Here is a 19,527-nt window from a genome sequence, read left to right as displayed (position 1 = left end):
ATTGCCTTTTGTGGTGTCGTCCACCGTCTTCCTTCTTTTCTTTCTTCAGTAATCCGACATACAGGAGTGTTTGCATACATATACACAGAATAGTTTGAACTAGCGAGACCGTACCTACCTCTTGACAGTACCACGGTACTGCTTCTGGACGGGTGTTGAAACAGTGATGAAGTAGAGCCCAGAGGAGTAAACATTGTTTATCTGTCAAAATTTAGTAAGTAAAATAATAATATTTGATGGATGATGTCTTCTCTGATTGGCTCCAGTCAAACTTTTAGCTAATAAATCTGATTGTGATTGTGAGCTGCTAACCTCCGGATTACCTTTCATCTCACCGCACTGAACGTCTCAACAACTTTAAAGTTAAGGGAAATATTTTCATCCTAAGTTTGTTTATTAAAAAATGGCAATTTTATAAAAGTTACACATGCCATTTTCCCCCGTTTTCCTGTTATACCTGGGAGAGACCACTAGCCTCTGTAATGTAGGGGAGAAAGTGTCAGGTAAAATACGGACTACCGTATTCTACTAATTATGTAACTGATATGATAAAGAAATATATCTGTTTCGATAATATATGGTTTCAACATCGAACAGTTCTGGTGTCATTTGGCTCTTGAATGGGCACCAAGCTGTACATGAGTATACTGTATGCTCATTGGATAATCCAGCCCAGATAACAACATAGGCCAGTCAAGAACAAGTGTATGATTGCCTAACTCCAAAATAAAAGATGTTAAAAACAACACAAAGGAGCAGCTGGAGCTGGATGTGGGTTGCAAAGTGGCTTGCAGTTGCAGCAGAGACTATAGACAAGCTAAAGCAACTTGAATACTGGGCCCTGTATATGAACACAGGTATTACCTGAGTGTAGATTTTGTGGTCTAACATTATGCTCATTTAATAATTAGTCACATATAAATGTAATCAGTTAATTACTGCTATAGACAAACAGCCAGTTTACCAGTGTAAATTTATTTATTTATTTATTAACCTTTATTTAACCAGGAAGTGTCAGATTAGTGTCAGATTAGCACCAAGTTTAATAAAAACAGAACGTTTCCTGTCTTTTATCTTTATGTCTGCTTTAACTTGGCTGCTAATGAAATGAAGGGCATCAGTTTGAAGCAGATAGGCAGGAGGATTCTGGGAAAGTGGAGCGGGGGGGGTCAGAGGTCAGAGCAGGACGTGAAAAATGGGGGTAAAGAAATGTCTGTTTGGATGCAAAGAAGACGAGAACAGTAACACGGAGGAGGAAGAGGAGGAGGAGGAGGAGGAGGAGGAGGTTGAAAGGGAGTTGGTGAATGCTCTGACGTCAAGGCTGTCCCCTGGCACTGAGCCAAGGGGACCCAGAGGCTCGCAGCTCTGGGAGCGCACAGACACACACACACACACGCACGCGCACGCACACACACACACGCACGCACACACACACACACACACGCACGCACGCACACGCACAGACACACACACACACACACAGACACACACAGACACACACACACGCACGCACAGACACACACACACAGACACACACACGCACGCACACACAGACACACACACAGACGCACACGCACACACACACAGACACACACAGACACACACGCACACACACACACACAGACACACACACACACACACACAGACGCACACGCACACACACAGACAGACACAGACACACACGCACACACACACACAGACACACACAGACACACACACACACACAGACAGACACAGACACACACGCACACACACACAGACACACACACACACACACACAGACACACACACACAGACACAGACACGCACACGCACACACACAGACACACGCACACACAGACACACACACACACAACTACACACACCTGTAAATGTAGCTCACTCTTGAGACTTCCAGCAAACACTTCTTTCTCTCAGCCTTCATATCGTAAACTCTGTGGAGGCGAGTACTCTCGGGCCCTTTTAGCGGTTCGTGTCAGTAAAAGTGAATGAAGAGACAACTGAGTCACCGCTCGGTTAACGGGGGGCCCAGAATGAGTCGACTGTAAAGAGACGCGACGGGGAGCGGGGAATGTCTCTGTTCTGCGAGACACATTTTGCCCTGGAGTACAGTCGGGAGAGCGGCTACTCACATTCAATTAGAAAGGATAGGTTTGAAATGAGCAAGACACCAATCTGGCTGAGTAATCCAAATTAAGCTTGTTAAAAGAAGAATGCTCGAGAGGAAAGAGCGCTCTGCCAGGAATTTGTTTCAGAGGAGAGCGTGCCCGTTTGCCTTGAATGCAGCCTCACACGTTGGATTTTTCGCATCCCGCTGTTCGATTGTGAAATAAATTTCACGTCGCGGCATCATCGCCCTCACTCCCCTTTCTGTGTCTCCCTCTCTCTCTCTGCCTGCGCCGTGTCCCGCAGATGATGGCCAAGCCCAGCGAGTCGCCCGTGGGCCGTCAGCACCAGAGCCACCCCGAGGAGACAGAGGAGGAGCTGAGGGAGCACCAGGACGGAGGAGGCCTGCCGCACGGGGTCACCATCAAGCAGGAGCTCCCCGACCCCCAGGAGCTGCAGGAGGAGGTGCTGCAGCAGCAGCACAGGGAGAGGGAGAGGCAGGCTGAGCAGGAGCTCCTCTTCAGACAGGTAAAAGATGAGGAGTTAACTTTTAGAGCACCTGATTGGCTTAGATAGGTTGTAGGTGTTCCTGGGGAAGTCCTGGAGTGTGGCGGGGGGTGGTTTGAAAGAAATGGCACAGCGTTCATGAGATTAAGAAGCAAAAGGGACGATCAAAGCCAGATTATTTGTTTTGGCTGCCACCTTTTGGCCACAAGTTGCGCTTGCAGTAAAAAAAAGCATCAAAGAGTTTTATTATCTAAACATTTTCCAGAATTCCCATCCTTTATTTTTCACTTTTGTGCGTGCGAGCAGCAGGCCCTGCTGTTGGAGCAGCAGCGGATTCACCAACTGAGAAACTACCAGGCCTCCATGGAAGCTGCCGGCCTCTCTATCTCCTTCCCGGGACACCGCCCCCTGTCCAGGGCCCAGTCATCTCCGGCCTCCGCTTCCTCCTTCCCGATCAGCGTCCCCACGCCCGATCCTCCAGTCAAGCCTCGCTTTACCACAGGTCAGCATCGCCCTCTTCTCCTCCCACTGAAGCATCACGTACTGTGTGCGTGCTCGTTTGCTTACACGTTAACTCAAATCTACAATCACCGTAAAGCAACCAGTAGGATTCATCGGCAGTTTAGCCGCCTCCCTGTGAGTTTAATTTCCATCTTAATGCACTCGGGACTGGAAAGAAAAAAAAATCACCCAGAAATCAGGTGAATTGGCCAGAAAACGTTGGGCTAGTTCCAGCCTCCATCTGGTAGCAGAAATAGACGAGCTGGATCAGTGAATCTTGCCAAAATCTTTGTCTCTCCCACTCTGTTGTTTCACTCGTTGAGGAGAAACCTCTTTTTTTTTTTTTTTAAATCTCCTCCCAGCCGCTTCAGCGTGTCTTTTAGGAAGCGCACTTTTGTGACAGTTCTTGCATGCGAGCACCACAGCTGAAGATATTTTTAGTTTGGCCTACTTTGCTCCGATTCAGTTCCAAACTACAGAAAAATGTGCGGGAAAAGCACAGCTCAACAGCGAATATCAAACAAGGATCTGATGCCTCAGCTTTTCAAAATAAAAGAGTAAGGCGTTCATCTAGACCGCTATTGTGTAGATTAACAAAAATGAAGGTGGTATTTCACAATCAGTGTGTACGAGCATTTGAACGAGTGTAGTGAATGTTTCCATGTGTTTCCAAGGCCTCGTGTATGACTCCCTGATGCAGAAGCATCAGTGCATGTGCGGCAACACCAACAGCCACCCGGAGCATGCGGGACGCATTCAGAGCATCTGGTCCCGACTGCAAGAGACTGGACTCAGAGCTCAGTGTGAGGTAGGCTTGCAAAAAATGTAGATATCCAGCATCCACCAGCCGTCGCACAAAGTAGTGAACCGCTTATGTGAGCTGAATCCATCTGTGTGTCTGTCTGTGTGTAGTGCATCCGTGGGAGGAAGGCCACTCTGGAAGAGCTGCAGACAGTTCACTCTGAAGCCCACGTCCTGCTGTATGGAACCAACCCACTCCGACAGAAACTTGATTGTAAGCCTTTATACACACACACACACACACACACACACACACACACACACACACACACACACACACACACTCAGCTGCTGATAATGTCAAATTGAATCTTTGTTTCCTGCGACAGGTTCAATCACTCCTATGTTTGTTCGGCTCCCGTGTGGAGGGGTGGGGGTAAGTAATGCTTGTTTGCTTTGTTTAAAAGGGGCTAAAACAGCTCACACTTCCTGCACTATTCAACATCGGTTTCCAAGCCAGTTTATCAACATGAGACTCGGTTTTCTGGTCTTAGGTGGACAGCGACACCATTTGGAACGAGGTCCACTCCTCCAGCGCGGCTCGCCTCGCCGTCGGCTCGGTGGTAGAGCTTGTTTTTAAAGTTGCTACTGGAGAGCTAAAGGTAACCTTGATTACACCTGTCTGGTGCTTCTTGCTCTGTTTCCCACTGCGATGCAGCAAAGTTAATGTGTTTTATGTGCTGCAGTTCTGCCACAGTCTTTGAAACTTCAGAGTGAAGCCCAAAGTTGCCACTTAAAATTTAAGATACCCCCTTTCATTCGTTCTGCATCACCCAGCCAGAGCAGGCTGAGCTTGGTATTTCCAATGTCCTTTTCTTCAGCTTTTTCCAGTTCCACTTGGGAGATACCACAATGCTCAAAGGCCAAATGAGATATATATATAACCCCCCCAGTGACTTCAGGATCTGCCCCGGGGTCTCCTCCCAGCTGGGGGTACCCAGAAAGCTTCTGAAGGGAGGCACCTGGAGACATTTTAATGAGACACCTGCAACACCTCAGTGGGCTCTTGATGAGAAGGAGCAGGGTCTCTACTCAGAGCTTCTTCTTCTTCTTCTGGATGTCTTGGCAACCACATGCTGCTACTGAAACATGTGGTTGAAGTAGCAACATGTGTCTGTTGCTGTCGCTAGGTGAAGTCCAAAACATCTTTGTGATTGCTTTGGTCACTAAAAGATTGTGCCAATCTCTTGAAGTTTGTCAGCTTGTCTCCAATCATTCACAAACTGGTGAGTCAGCAGTAGTGAAACTTTAATCAGTGCAGTTCACACTGAAAATCATTTGCCTTCAAAGTAAACGCGTCTCTGCTACCACCAACATGCTTCAATAGGTACAACTCCCCATGCACAGTTGGCCAGTGGTTGCAGACAACTCGGTGTCTACCTGAGAGCATCACTCACAAGTTTAAGCAAGAAGTTTCTAGAAAAAATAGAGCACGCAGCTTAATTCGTATTGGCTGCTTCACCTTTATCAATAACTGCAGAGTAGTTTACCTGCAGTCCCCATGTTTCACAGCTCACTGAGCTCAGCTCAGTTTTGTTTATATACCACCAAATCACAGCAACGGCCACCTTGAGGCGCTTTATATTATAAGGACTCTACAATAATTGCAGAAATGTCCTATGAACAAGTACTTGGCAACAGTGGGAAGGAAAAACTCCCTTTTTAAAAGGAAGAAGCCTCTGGCAGAGATTCTGTGGAAGAGAACCAGGATTAATAATAACTCCTGATTAAGCGCTCAGTGCATCGTGGGAAGCCCCAAACACAAACGGCCATCATTGCTTGTTTTAACCCAAAACTTGTTGCAGCCTTATTGCAGTTATTAAACCCTCCGTTCGCTTTGTATTGCTGTGATTTAATGTTTGTCACACTCTCAGTGTTTCATTTGATTCGTGTGTAATAGTTTCCCACTTAAAGGCTAAGTTATGATGTTTTTTAATGGTGGTTAGGATCACAGAGGAAACAGTGATCAGTGCTAACAGACTCCTGTCGCTCCTGCCTCTTCTTTTTCCAGAATGGTTTCGCTGTGGTCCGCCCTCCTGGACACCATGCGGAGGAAAGCACTCCCATGTAAGGCCAAAGCCGTCACCGCACTGACTTGGAGACACTTAATCTGCACGTATACAAAAACCAGAGCTGGAACGGGCTCGTCTGGAATAGAAATTACATAAACCATTGAGTTTATTTGCACATAAAATCCTGAGAGCCTTTATTCTGCCAGCTTTCTCGGGCCCTGCTTTATTTATTTTCCATATTCTCCTCAAAAAGTCTTTAAATTGTCCCATTACAAAAATGAAAATGGAGCTCTGGCAAAGATATTCATAACAAACAGGAGCTCTTGCCCTCCGTCTGCTGCTGTTTCAGGGGTTTCTGCTACTTCAACTCTGTGGCCATCGCAGCCAAACTGCTGCAGCAGAGACTGAATGTCAACAAGATCCTCATTGTGGACTGGGTGAGTCACATGATCCTCTGTCATGTGACGCTAATCAGAAGATGCAGATTTTTCTTTTCTTAAGACCAGTTAGATTTATTTTCTTCTTCTACTCTCAGGATGTTCATCATGGCAACGGCACCCAGCAAGCCTTCTACGATGACCCCAACGTCCTTTACATCTCTGTTCATCGCTACGACGACGGCAACTTCTTCCCTGGAAGCGGAGCACCTGATGAGGTGAGTGTGTGACCTGATCAGAATTTTCCCACGTTTTACTTTTTAGTGGCCACTTCATTAGGCACACCTGTGCAGCTGCTTGTTAATGATATGTAACCAGCCAATCACATGGCAGCAGCTCGTGCATTCAGGCATGTGGACATGGTCAAAACAACCTGCTGAAGTTCAAAGCCAGATCAGAATGGGTGATTTAAGTGACTTTGAACGTGGCTGGACTCCTGATCTGCTGGGATTTTGCAGCCACGTGATTGGCTGATTAGATAGTTGCCTCAATAAACAGTTGACCTGGTGGCCAGGATACGCATATTAAATATGGCCAGCTTCACATAACAAGATAAAATTGTGTATAATTTAGCCCTGTCAGCTTCACGCTGTGTTTTATGGCTCAGTGTGATGAAGAAAAGTTGCCTTAAAGGGAGACGAGCTAAAACGAGTTGTTCCACACAGCGATTGAACTGAGGAGTATAAAATAAATAAAGATCATTTTAAACATGAACTCGAGTCCAAGAATAAAAACCGTGGAGCTGCAAAGGATAATGATAATTGTCCACTTCAGCTTTTTGACAGTTTTTAGTTTGGTTGCCAGTTTTTTCAGTCCACACTTCTTGAAGCTGGTCGCACTCCAAGTTTATGTTATCTGTCGGCTCCGGGTGTATCTTGTTCGTTTCCAGTTGAACTCTCTCCAAGGATCACTTTATTAATGCTCTGTTCTAATCGTAGTTTTTTTTAAAGACATCTTGATCAAAAGGCAAGAAATAATCTGAAGTAGGGAGAAGCATCCTGTAATTACCCAAAAGAAGCTAAAAAGCTTAAAAAAAGGACATTTTCCTTTTTATTTGTGTCGTACACTCACTTGAAGTTTGTGCTCCTCTCCACAGGTGGGCAGTGGCCCTGGAGTCGGGTTCAACGTCAACGTTGCCTTCACCGGAGGTCTCGACCCGCCCATGGGAGATGCAGAATACCTGGCTGCCTTCAGGTACCAGATAAACCTTCAGCACATGTGAGGGGTCGGTTTAACTTTTGACGACAAACCTCGGAGTTAAGCGCCCTGCCTTTAAAGCCCTGCTCCCAAATAAAGTTTTCCCTTAAAGGGAGGGCGTATATAATGGCTTCCATTTGTTTGTTGGCCTTCAGACTTCACAACAATATGCGGGGCTTGAGTGTTTGACTTTGATCGTCATTGTTAGCAAGTTCAAAATTGACCTTAAAAACTGTTCAAGAAACCATCTCGATTAATATTCATCATATGAAAGAGCGTGGAGAGAGCTCTGTGACAAACTTCTTACTGTTTCAGGCTCTGCTCTAAGCATGTGGGTAAAGATAAGAAAATACACAATGAAAGGTGAAATGGTCAGACGTCAGCGTGTTGTAATAAAAGCATCACAAAGTTTTCTTCCAGCTCTCTGAGAGCTCCTGTTCCTTTGTCATGATACCAAATGTTTCTTCAGGTGGATGTTTCTGTTTGGACGGCCATAACTGATCACATGATACTTTCTTAATAGATGAAACTGGATGAAACAGATATATTCAGCTTTTTATCTCATGAAACAAATAAAAGTAACTGTGTGACGCTCATTAATAATCAGCTTTAATAATTTGCCGAACTTTAATGAAGCAACTGTTTGTCATGAAATCAATAATGATTGAAGCTTGCTTCTCCTTTGTGCGTCGCCTTTGTGCAGATGATGTTGAGATGTTGGCTGATGCACTGTTTAATCTTTGAACCCCGCCCTTCCACTCGCAGGTCAGTGGTGATGCCGATAGCCAGCGAGTTTGCTCCAGACATCGTGTTGGTCTCTTCTGGCTTCGACGCCGTCGAGGGACACCCTCCCCCGCTGGGCGGCTACACTCTGACATCCAAATGTGAGTGGGAGATTATCGGTAGTGTTTCTTATCTCGCGCTCCAGCCGCTCCACACGCGCGCACGCTGCTGACCGAGCTTTGAAGCCGAGTCTAACAGAGCGCTAAAATGTTAACGAACTTCAGCAGCTGTGGAAGGCATTCAGATACATTTAAGTGCATTCACCTCCTTCCTGTAAACTCTCTTCAGGTTTCGGTTATCTGACAAGGCAGCTGATGACCCTCGCCGGAGGCCGTGTGGTCCTGGCTCTAGAGGGAGGTCACGACCTCACCGCCATCTGTGATGCCTCCGAGGCCTGCGTGGCCGCCCTGCTCGGCCAGGAGGTAAGGAGGTCACTCTGAAAGCACGCAAGGCTGGAATCCTAATAAAAGGACGTCTCAAAGGGTCGACGTTAGAAACAAAGACCGGTCGAAGCAGGACTCGGACCACGCTCCTTTGTTCCTGCTCATCTTACACATGATAACTGACTGGAAGTGGACATGAGAAGAAATGGAGAAGTTAGTGATTAAGTAAACACATCTCGGCTCTGTATGTTCTCAAAACGTATGCAAGTTTTAGCCAATAAGAAGAAGTTTGGCTTAAAGGGGTGGAGCTAAAATAGCCAGTTTTAATAGTGTGAGTCGACTCCATTTTACTCTCCAGCTGTGAAGACTAAAGTCGTCACAAAACCGGGCATGCAGCGTGGACACACAACAATTCAGGTTAATTTTATTTATATAGCATCAAATCCCAACAGCAGATTGCCTCAAGGCACGTTTTGCTGTAAGGTAAAGAGCCTATAGTAATATGAGTAAGCGCTTTGGTGACAGTGGGGATGAAAAACAGGAAGAAACCTCGAAAATAACCAGGCTCAAGGAGGGATGAGTGCGATGACTCAAGAAGAAAGTCACCTGGAACAGCGTTTCCCAACCACTGTACTGCGAGAAATGATCAGGTGTGCCGTGGAAGATTATCTGCTTCCACCTGATCAGTAATGACCGGCGTGAGTAACGGGCAGAACAATTACAGTCTCTTCCACTAGAGGGCAGTACAACTACCTGCTCTAATTAAATAGGTTGCCGAGTGCCAGTGAAACAGAAGACGAAGAAGAAATGACACAATAGTCATGCTGTGAGTGAGGCAGCGCAGTACGTAATAGCAATCGATAAATATTTGAAACGACAAAGTAGTCGTAGTGCCCGAGGGGGGAGTCGTAGAGCAGTGTTCAAAAGAAAGCAAAAAAGCTAACAGAGCCTGGTGCCCAGAGAAAAATGATCAATATGCTTTTTGTGAAATTTGTTTGGTGGCGTGCTGTGGGATTTTTCTCATGTGGAATATGTGGAATGTGTGGAATATGTGGAATATGTGGAACGGCTCCGAAAGGTCGGGAAACACTGACAGAACTTTCAAATGTCACCACAGGGTCAACAAGGATTCTGAGGCCGGGCAGCAATATTTTACTGGTTCATTTCTTTCTGGTCGTTTTCTTAAATAGTTATTGTTATTTATTAGATTTTTTTAGATATATTTATTGTATTTATATTATTTATTTATAAAATAGTCTTTATATTATTATTGTATTTATTTGTTGATCCACACTTAAACTCCGGGGCAGTCGATAGACGTCGCTGTCCTGGAGCGGCTGAGATTCATTAAAAAAGGCTGGCAGGTCATCCTGTTGAAGCTGTTGCACGCTCATGTTTGTGTTTTCTCTGTGTTTTTGTCCCATGCAGCTGGACCCACTGCCCAAGGCTGTCCTCGAGCAGAGGCCAAACCCCAACGCTGTTCGCTCTCTGGAGAAAGTCTTGGAGACTCACAGTGAGTTGACCGTTGCAGGAGCACCGACTCATAACACCGATACCCACAGGGACAGAGTTTATTAGAAACCTAATCTGTATCTGTAGCTTCATAAACAATCCAAAGGGTTTAGCCTTCATGGAAGTAGTACGTGAAAGGCAAGCTGAGTAACACTCAACATGTCATTTCTCTGTGACAAAATAAAGTCTGCAACATTTTTATTAGAGAATATCTATTTTTACTTTTTAAGATTCTCTCTGGTTCATTTTCGTGTGAGCTTCATATATTTAAGGTCAGCCCTCTTAATGCTTTACTTTTATTCACTTCCTCTGCGTTTGTTGTTTTTTCTCCCTCCTGTCTTTTATCTGCTCCGTCTTCTCAGGTAAGTACTGGCGCTCGGTGCAGCGCTACTCGCCGCGGCTGGGGCTTTCTTTGCTGGAAGCCAAACGGGGAGACTCGGAGGAGGCTGAGGCCGTCAGCGCCATGGCCTCTCTCTCTGTGGCCAACTCTAATGCCATGGAGCAAAGGTAAGGATCCAAAACCACAAGTAAACACAGTGTTAAGAGCAATAGTCTTGACTTAAGAGTAGTTATACACTTTATATAACCTTTAAACCCGGCAACAGTAAAGTCACTACTTTCTGTCGTTGACATCAAGTCTGCAGTCGGAGTAACGTGTTATTAAATATATTTAATCCTGATGGAAACCTCCAATAAAACCTCCGAATAACTCAAAGATTCATTCGTTTACTGAACAACTTCTGCATATACTGATCAACTGCACGTATATTTTGTAAATATACTCCCTGGACTATATTTACAACTTTAAAGCCTTTAAAGAGATAACATAGATGAAATCATAGTGACTTTGTTTGTCTTTAGATAGGGTCAAAGGTCATTTATAAAGCAACCTAAACAAAGAGCCAACAAGAACATTTTCTACTTCTTGTACCGTAGTGGATCCACCTCACCCTGTCCCCCACATCCTCCTCCGTCACACCAACCAACATGTGCTCCTTTACTACATCCATGAATCTTCTCTGTTCTGAACATCTAAGCATCAACTCAGCTTCCTGTGTTTTTGTCAGGGGCATCATCTCCAAACCACAGCAGCCCTCACTAGCATCTTGTAAATCTGCCCTTTCACTCTTGCTAAGGTCTTAAATTAATGTCATTTAATATTTAAATAACTGACTTCAGGATGCTAAAATGGCTGAAATCATCTGCACAAAAGAAGAAAAAAAGTATATAAGGTGAAAGCAGAGAGGAACTTTTTCCTGATGCTACCCTTTGTTTGAATGGCTTGAAGGAGAGATTTAGATGCATGGGTGTAGATCTACCTGCTAACAAGTGCTGAGTAACGTCCTGTTAGTGCAATTACAAGAAGCAATGTGTGCTATTTGTCAGAAAATAGCATTAAATGTGATCCAAAAGGCACAAACACAGTCCAGAGGTCCAGTTTACGAAGTTAAATTAGCTGACGTACCATGCAGCGAACAGCCGCCACATCGACCACTTCAGGTCAGAGACGCGATCAATCATGCAAACTTTAAAGGCCTTTACACACCAGATGTGTAAAGTTTATGACCTATTTTTAATGTAGCCGTACACACCAAACACACACTCAGCTCAAAACGCACTCGTACTGAATATACAATGAATATACAATCATATAGTAAAACAATACTATTTTAATAATAGTAGTAGGAATACTAATACTATTTAATATCAATCAATATTCACTATCAGACGCACAGTTGGACATTGTTTTGGGTCAACTGGCTCTGAGTTCAAACTGCTTCACTGACATCATGAAACATACATGAAAGCGATCGTGACACAACTTTAACTGTAAAACATCAGGACCTGCTCATCGTTGCTTGATGTTGAGTCAAGTCTTTTTCACAGTGCAATCTATGAGGACGAATGTCAGTGTGTGTACATACGTTACACAACAAATTTGCATCCAAACATTTGGAATTTCGTGGGTTTTTTGAGGGAGTTGGGGGACAGTTTGCAATGTGCTTGGTGTGTCATGGCCTTTAGTCTTAAAAACCTTTAAATGCCTCTATATCAGTAAAAAAGACCCTGTGTGTAGGTGTCAGGAAATAGCAAATAAGCTATCGAGACCAAAACTGTTTTTGTTGCCAGCTGCCAACATGTTTTTTCTGCTTTAGAGTTGTAGAGTTATTTTAACATGAGAGTTGATGGGGATTGACTCACTTTTGGAGCAAACCCCAAGTGGCCGCTAGAAGAATTGCAGTTTTATCTTTCCACACTGGATTCCCATTCTTTCAGTCCTCGATGGTGCTGGTAAAGTTGAGGAGGCATTTTGTTAATGACAGCTTGAGGTCTAGTATTAATATTTCTGTGTTATATCTCCTCAGCAGGTCTGAGGAGGAGCCCATGGAAGAGGAGGAGCCGCTGTAGTGGACGAAAACGTGAGGGTGTCACCGCGTTACCATTGACCTCTCCGGAGAACGCCTCTTTGAGCAGCAAAGAGTCTCGACTGATCCCTTCATTTAGTCCCCAATAACCCCACTCACCACGTCAGTCACCTTGATTGGCGGCCCCTCGGCCAAAAAAAACGAGGGAGAGGGGGTGGGCTCAGCCTCAAGAGTAGGGAGCCAATCAGAAGACAGAGGAGGACTGAACTGGAAAAAACTTGTTTAAACATACCGGCAAGCGCTCGCTCAGAGACGTTTTATCTGTCAGTCTTCGCACCCCCATGTTAGCCCTCGGCGGCTGATCAAGTGATCACGGCAGCGGGCGAGCGTATTTGGAGCGGAGCGATCGGGAGAGGGCAGGGGCGAGATCAGATCTCGTCACCGAAAGGTGCGATGACACTTCTGTGCAGAAAATACGGTGCTTTACGCGGCTGCCCTCTGACCACATCCAGTACGGACACGGGGACAGCAGACGTCCCCAGCTGTCAAGAGGCAAGCGCGGGGATTTGTTTTCTTTTTTTCTTGACTATTTTCCCTCCCTAAAGAAATGGGGGGGGGGGCATCATGGCAACCGAGAAGATAATTTTACTAAATGTGTTCACTGTGGACTTTGGTTGGGCCGAAGTTTGAGTAGGCTTTTACAAAGATTTTAACGGTGAGACTCCGTCGCCTCGCCGGACCAGCCTGTTGTCGAAGGTTGACGAGTTAGAGGAGTGCCTTGGTGAGGGTCCGCTGGATTTCACGATTGTTCAGGAAAAGATTGCCTTAAGATTTTTCTCGCCGAGGAATCGGCCCGAGGGTGCGGGAGACGGAGGAGAGTTTCAAGTCCTTTCTTGTGGGGGGGGGTGATGAAAAATATAGCAAACAATCTTTCAGCATGTTTACTTGGAACGTGACGAAGACAGCATTTATGTCTCTCACGGCCTCTCTTGAAGAGTTACTTTACTTTTTTTTTTTGGATGGATCTATTTTTCTGTAAAAAAGGAAGAAAAGAAAGAAGGAAATGAAAGCGCTTTGTAAAGGTAGTTGCCAGCTTCAGTAGAGGAAAAAAATTAAAGGTGCAAACATGGAGACCTTCAAAGAAGGAATTAGAAAAGGTTTAGCCTTTAATGTAGCTTCCCTTTAATCGAAGTCGTCGCTTTGTAAAACGCATGCATTTGAGCAGAGAGGCCAGACATGTTTTTTTTCTTTGTTTCTTTTTACCTGCAAGATATTTTGAATGTTATCCAAAAGAGAAAGCCAAGCAAGAGAAAGCCAAAGCATGAGTTTGGATTTACAGCAGCACTTAACTCCACTTAGATGGCAAGCCGACAAACATTTCACGTATTGGCCCTTTAAGACAAGGCGCCCAATACCCAGTTCAATGTTTACTGATTTACTCCTTCACAGATCAGGTGTGTGCCGAGCCCATGCTTTGCCGGTTGGCAACTACCTTGGTTACTATTGTGAGCTAAACATCAGCCATGTATATTGAATTGAATATATTTTGAGAGGCAGTAATCGAGTATTGTCTTTGTTTGTATTTTACATGTATGATTTTCGCATCAACTTGTCAATTCTGCAACGTCAGAAGTGTGTTTGGTAAGCGTGTCCACTCCTTTTTTCTTTTTTTTTTACTTTTTACTGTATAAAATTATTTTTCTAACTTTTTCATCCATAGATTTTGTTCTGTGTTTTTATCCGTTTTCTGAATAGTTATAGGGCTGCCATTCACGTCCTTAGTACTGTTGTTCTTTCTTTCTTGTATTTATCAGAACTAAGGAGCAACTCTTTCTTTCTTTCTTTCTACGGCTCCCTGAAGCCTTTCTGCATTTTCATCAATGATGTATTTATAACATGTACTGTTTATAGGAGATTTGTATATGGAAAAATTTATAAATGTACTCTAAACTAATGACAGCTATGATATTGTGAGCAAAAAAAAGAAAAGCAGTATGGTGTAAGATGTTACTCCATGAACTTTGAAAAAGCAGCATATTTAACTCGTCATCGACTGCACTGTTTTCCAGTGGTCGCTACGCGGCACCGCGGTTGACTTTTTAAACACCTACAGAGTCAAGACATTTGATCACTTTGTTGCCTAACATTTCCTCTGGTGCATGTGCGACATGCGCTTACCTTTCAACTGTGATAACACCCAAAAAACAAACAAAACGACGTTTAGAGGCCACCTTATGTAGCTAGCTGAGTTTTCTGTGGTGGGAAAAGAAAAGAAGGGGACACCTATGTCAACGAAAGGATTTCTTTCTTTTTGTTTTTCAAGCAGCTCGGGATGGAAAACATCAGCCAATCATTTCAAAGTCCTTCTCTAAGCATGTGTGGCACTATCATGACGTCGGTGTTTCCTTCTTCCTTTTCCTGCTTTGAACTGACCTGACACGAAGAGTAGATCGAATACATTCGAATGAGCCCCCATCTGTCAACTGCTTTGTTAAACACCTGATTAAAGACGACTGTCATGTTTATTTTTAAAGGGACTTTTCATCCCCCAAATCAAATGAGCGTGTTTTTCCTCTGGCCTGTAGTGATTTATCCAGTCGGATTGCTCCGGTGCGAGTTGCCCATTGTTGATGATATCAGCTGTAGACATTCCTGTGGCTTTTGAATATAATGGGACTAAAAAGAAGTTTCCTTGTGCTGCTCAAAAAGAGGAAAAAAGATGACCCACTTATACAAAAATATCCACAAATCTTGCTGTGAGGAGCTACATGTAGAAGCTATTTTCTTTCCACCAAAATACATCCACCATCTAACTGTGATTAGGCTTAGATGCCATATTGCAGATGGTAATGCGGATGTATTTTTGCCCTCGCTATTTTTGTCAGTGGAGACTCGGGAGATCTGAGTTTCTGTTCTGACCCATTTCTGTATAAAATGGCAACTTTTTGAGGTTTTGGATGTTACAGTTTAGGAAATGATTAAAACTAATAAACAGGGGCTTACGTTCCACGGGTGTTAACACTTTACTGTTGCAAATATGACAGGATTGACAGGAGTTCACAATCAAAAATCAACAACTTCTTTTTAGCTCATTTCATGTTCAGTGGCTGTCCTGACACTAAACGAACCCAATATGAGCTTTAATACTATCTGCATACTTCTTTTGGCTAGCGGATCTAGTCAGTAGAAATAAATTATACATAAATTATCCATGAAGACGTTTGATTTTTGGAGGACACGTTGCTGAGTTTTTAAAATATCTTTTATGTCTTTGAGCATCACAAGGTGAGTCCCATTTTTTTTGAACCCCAATTGATTTATCAAAACTTCAACCATAATTATTTGCCATACTATTGGTAATGGCATTTATAACAGCCAATAAATGAGAATTTTAAAAAATAAAGAAGAGAAACACCCTTCACCAAGTTATGAGTGTTGACATTACATAGTGTGTCCACCAGAGGCCACTATGCAGCGCCACAAAGACAACCAGCTGGTTTGAGCATAGTTGGGCAGAGCATAAATAAGTAAGTACACCCCCCCAAAAAAATTAGGGTAAATTTTTTTGTTTGTCCAAAAGAAAAACGTATATTGGTATATCACAATATCGGATTTTCAGATCACCAAATGTTGGTATCAGTCTTAAAAATCCTTTATCAGTCAGGCTATGGCCAGAAAAGGCTGAGTTTTCTAATCCCAGCACAGTCGGGCAGAGCTTAGACAAGTAAATAAATAAGTACACTTAACAAATTTTAGGGAAATTTCTTTTGGTTTTTTAAAGGGAAAAAAATATCAGCCGATATCTCAAAATATATACGTTAAAAAAAAAAAAAAATTGGTATCTGTCTTAAAAATCCCTTATCAGGCCAACTCTAGCCAGAGAAGGCCCAGCTGTCTACAACCAAAACTGGTCCACTTACAGCAGAATAATAGACGTGGATGAGCAGTAGGACAGGCCAGAGGAAAGAAATGTCTAAATTTGAGTTGATATAATTTTCTAAACTTGTAAGATTTGCGGTTAAGTTGATATTTTTCATCTCTAACCAAACATTCCACTTGTTACTTGCTTAAGTTGTAGATTTTTTACTACTCTTTCTTTTTTTGCTGTCTGCTCGCGCCAAACTTTAACTCTTTGCATGGTTTGTGAGTCAGCATGCCTGCTTGTCTGTGTAACAAAAAGTGTATTTGCACAATAGAAGAAGAACACTGGAGGACTTATATATTTAAAAAAAACATAAAACAAAAAAAAAACCTCCCTTGGCAGCTCCCAAGAGCTCCAGGAGGGATGTTTTTTTTTTCTTCCTCTCTGGTGGGCAAACAATTCAAAGGACTTTGTCCAAATGACTCCACTGAGAAACATTTAATATCATTCTTATTGGATAAGTGATTTCAAGCACTTACGACTTGTATGAACTGTGTTTGAGAGAAACGTGCTCTGCCAAACCTCTGCTACATTCAGACCTTAAAGACGCTCCCAAAGAATGTTCCTCTTTCAAAGATTTCTAAACGGGCACTGGAGAAATCAGTTGAGAAAAAGGTTTGGGGGGAAAAAGGGCATCGTCGTTTGATTGTCACACCCACCTCGGCCAGTTCTATACATATATATAACCACTGTGGCTCAAGAGCAATTCTTGGTTTACATGTAAATGGATTAAAAAAGTTATTTTTTGTTTGTTGTTTGTCTCTATTGATGAAAAATGTTATCTTTCTTTGGGACCTACGCTTTGGACATTTCATCTCTGACATCATCTATAAAATATATTTCTGAAAAATACGAGCGGCTCCAGTCGTGTTATTGGTTTGTCATCATTGACAGCATTGGGGTAACTTGTTGCTACCTCGTGAGGTTTTGACCTCAGTGACCAGGATTCTGGACCTAATCAATACAATCATTGGTGTCTGGTCACGTTCTAGCTGATGATGTTCTTTGATCACACAACTGAAATGATTACTCAGAGTCTGTGATAGTGCAAATCAATCCAAAATAATCAATAGTATTGGTTTCAGGGTATCTGCAGAGCAGACAGTGGAGTCATGCTCTTTCTTGAGCTGAAAAATTAGCTGGCCACCACGTGACGGCAAGAAAGAGCACCACGAGAGGCATAAAGTCTCAGATGACTTCTCTCTGAGTAGTAAATCGAATTACAAAACCCAGTGTCACAAGTGTGCAGGCTGCATTTGGGCAAAGGCCAAGCAGTCACTATCGGCTGTGGTCAAACATTTAGTCTAGAACATGATTTAAACGTCAAAGTTTGAAAGATCAAAAACGCTGATAAATAAGAAATCTGGCATTCATCTGATTGCATTTCTGTATATAGCTTAGAAGCAAAATGACGTACGGGGTCACAGGAATAAAAGCTCGTCAGTCGTCTCAAATCATCACGCGGTTTCTGCTCCATCTCTGGTTTGCCTAAAACTTTAATACTGCAAAGTTCAGATCGATCTAATCACTGCTGATAGATCGATTTTGACATATTTACTTTTATGTACAATATTTTTTTTATTTGCACTTGTTGACCTTTAATAGCTTTTACTATTGTTTAAAAACTTTACGTGAAATATTGGATTCCTCCAGGGCAGTGTAAGTCCAACAACAGTAGGTAGAGTAGCTCTCAAAACTGAATATGAATATGCAAACATTTAACAATATTATTTATTAAAATGGTTACCATTTCCAGAATTCTGTTCTATTTGGATTCAACTATATACTGATATTTTTGTTTTTCTGGTAAGGGTTGTCATATTTGCTCAATCCAGCATGAAAGTTGAGTGAAAATATAACTTTATTCACTTTTGTGATAAAATATTTTCTTAAAAATATTCTATATGCTTCATTTTGCATGCTTGTGAATTGCAACGATATACCATTCAAAATTATCACTAGTTTTTTTATTTTAATTTTTATTGGTATGTTTTAATAGGTGTGACTTTACAGGACAGCTTGAATGTTTAAAAATATTTCATACTCAGCTATTTTTCAACGTATCTGTCCCACGTTACACATCCCACAAACACCAGTGAGAATTCCAGGCTTTTATCTTTAATAGTGTCTGACGCCAGTGTCGTTTTCAAACATTGGCTCAGATTTTAAGTCAAAAAAAGAAAAAAGAAAGGTAAAGGAGTTGGATGGACAATTTTTCAAAATAAATAATCTAGAAAAGTATTTCATATATAAAACTACAATTTCACAGCAATTATTATGTTTGTTCAAACGTTGAACCACACTATATTTGGGTAAATCTGGGCTCGTCGAGTGGAAAATGTTGGAAAGATGTGAGGATTTTAGATGGATTGAGCCTTAATGAGAATAGCATGAGGAAAGGCTTTCGGGCATTAATAATTAACAGCGAATTTAAAAAGGAAAGCTTGTTTCTCTTGGAATGAAGAATAGCTGTGTAGTTATTAATTCATAAGAATATTTAACAATTAGTTTGGCACATTATAACAGCATAAAAGCTGGGGCATTTTACACTACGATGCTCTCGACAAACTAAATGGAAATGAGGAGATATATATATATATATATATATATATATATATATATATATATATATATATATATATATATATATATATATATTTATATTTATTTATTTATTTTAATAGAATAAAAGTTTAAGATTGCTTAATGTGCACTAAATGGGAAAGCATATATATTTGTTGTGCAATAAAATGTTGATTCTGATTATAGTATCAATATATTAAAGAGTTAATTTATAAGGTAATAAAGTCACATGCTACACGGTGAAATCTGAGCAGACATGGGGTAACCTGGGACAGTGTAAGCCAATAAAAAGATCGATTTGAAAGATGTCTTGAGATAACGTTCTTCATTCATAAGTGGACAGCTCTGCCGTCCAATGAGGGGCAGGCACTTCCCCTCACCGTGCAAACGCTGAGCTCGTATTTCCTCTCCGCCGAC

General features: G+C 42.5%; 1 protein-coding gene across 3 annotated transcripts in view; it reads left to right on the top strand.

The window, feature by feature from the left end:
• Positions 1-13,078, top strand: part of LOC146608865 (histone deacetylase 4-like) — a 78,885-nt gene extending 65,807 nt beyond the window's left edge. For 2 of the 3 annotated variants that reach the window (XM_085348935.1, XM_085348933.1), the window contains 15 exons: positions 2,413-2,634; positions 2,920-3,115; positions 3,789-3,922; positions 4,027-4,129; positions 4,245-4,291; positions 4,410-4,517; positions 5,927-5,982; positions 6,277-6,364; positions 6,463-6,582; positions 7,461-7,558; positions 8,327-8,445; positions 8,633-8,766; positions 10,156-10,240; positions 10,602-10,746; positions 12,606-13,078. In XM_085348935.1, coding sequence (XP_085205061.1) covers positions 2,413-2,634; positions 2,920-3,115; positions 3,789-3,922; positions 4,027-4,129; positions 4,245-4,291; positions 4,410-4,517; positions 5,927-5,982; positions 6,277-6,364; positions 6,463-6,582; positions 7,461-7,558; positions 8,327-8,445; positions 8,633-8,766; positions 10,156-10,240; positions 10,602-10,746; positions 12,606-12,648 — 1,698 coding nt within the window. In that variant the 3' untranslated portion in view covers positions 12,649-13,078. The remainder of the gene's footprint in view (positions 1-2,412; positions 2,635-2,919; positions 3,116-3,788; positions 3,923-4,026; positions 4,130-4,244; positions 4,292-4,409; positions 4,518-5,926; positions 5,983-6,276; positions 6,365-6,462; positions 6,583-7,460; positions 7,559-8,326; positions 8,446-8,632; positions 8,767-10,155; positions 10,241-10,601; positions 10,747-12,605) is intronic. The other variant, XM_085348934.1, reaches the window with a different exon arrangement.
• The last annotated feature ends 6,449 nt before the right edge of the window (positions 13,079-19,527 follow it).

This window comes from Diplotaxodon limnothrissa, linkage group LG23 (genome assembly GCF_057381915.1).
Source record: "Diplotaxodon limnothrissa isolate DT_005_m linkage group LG23, D_limnothrissa_male_GT1.1, whole genome shotgun sequence".
Taxonomy (NCBI): Eukaryota; Metazoa; Chordata; class Actinopteri; order Cichliformes; family Cichlidae; genus Diplotaxodon; species Diplotaxodon limnothrissa.
Note: the sequence above shows the minus strand (reverse complement) of the source record. Positions and strands in the feature narration are given on the sequence as shown.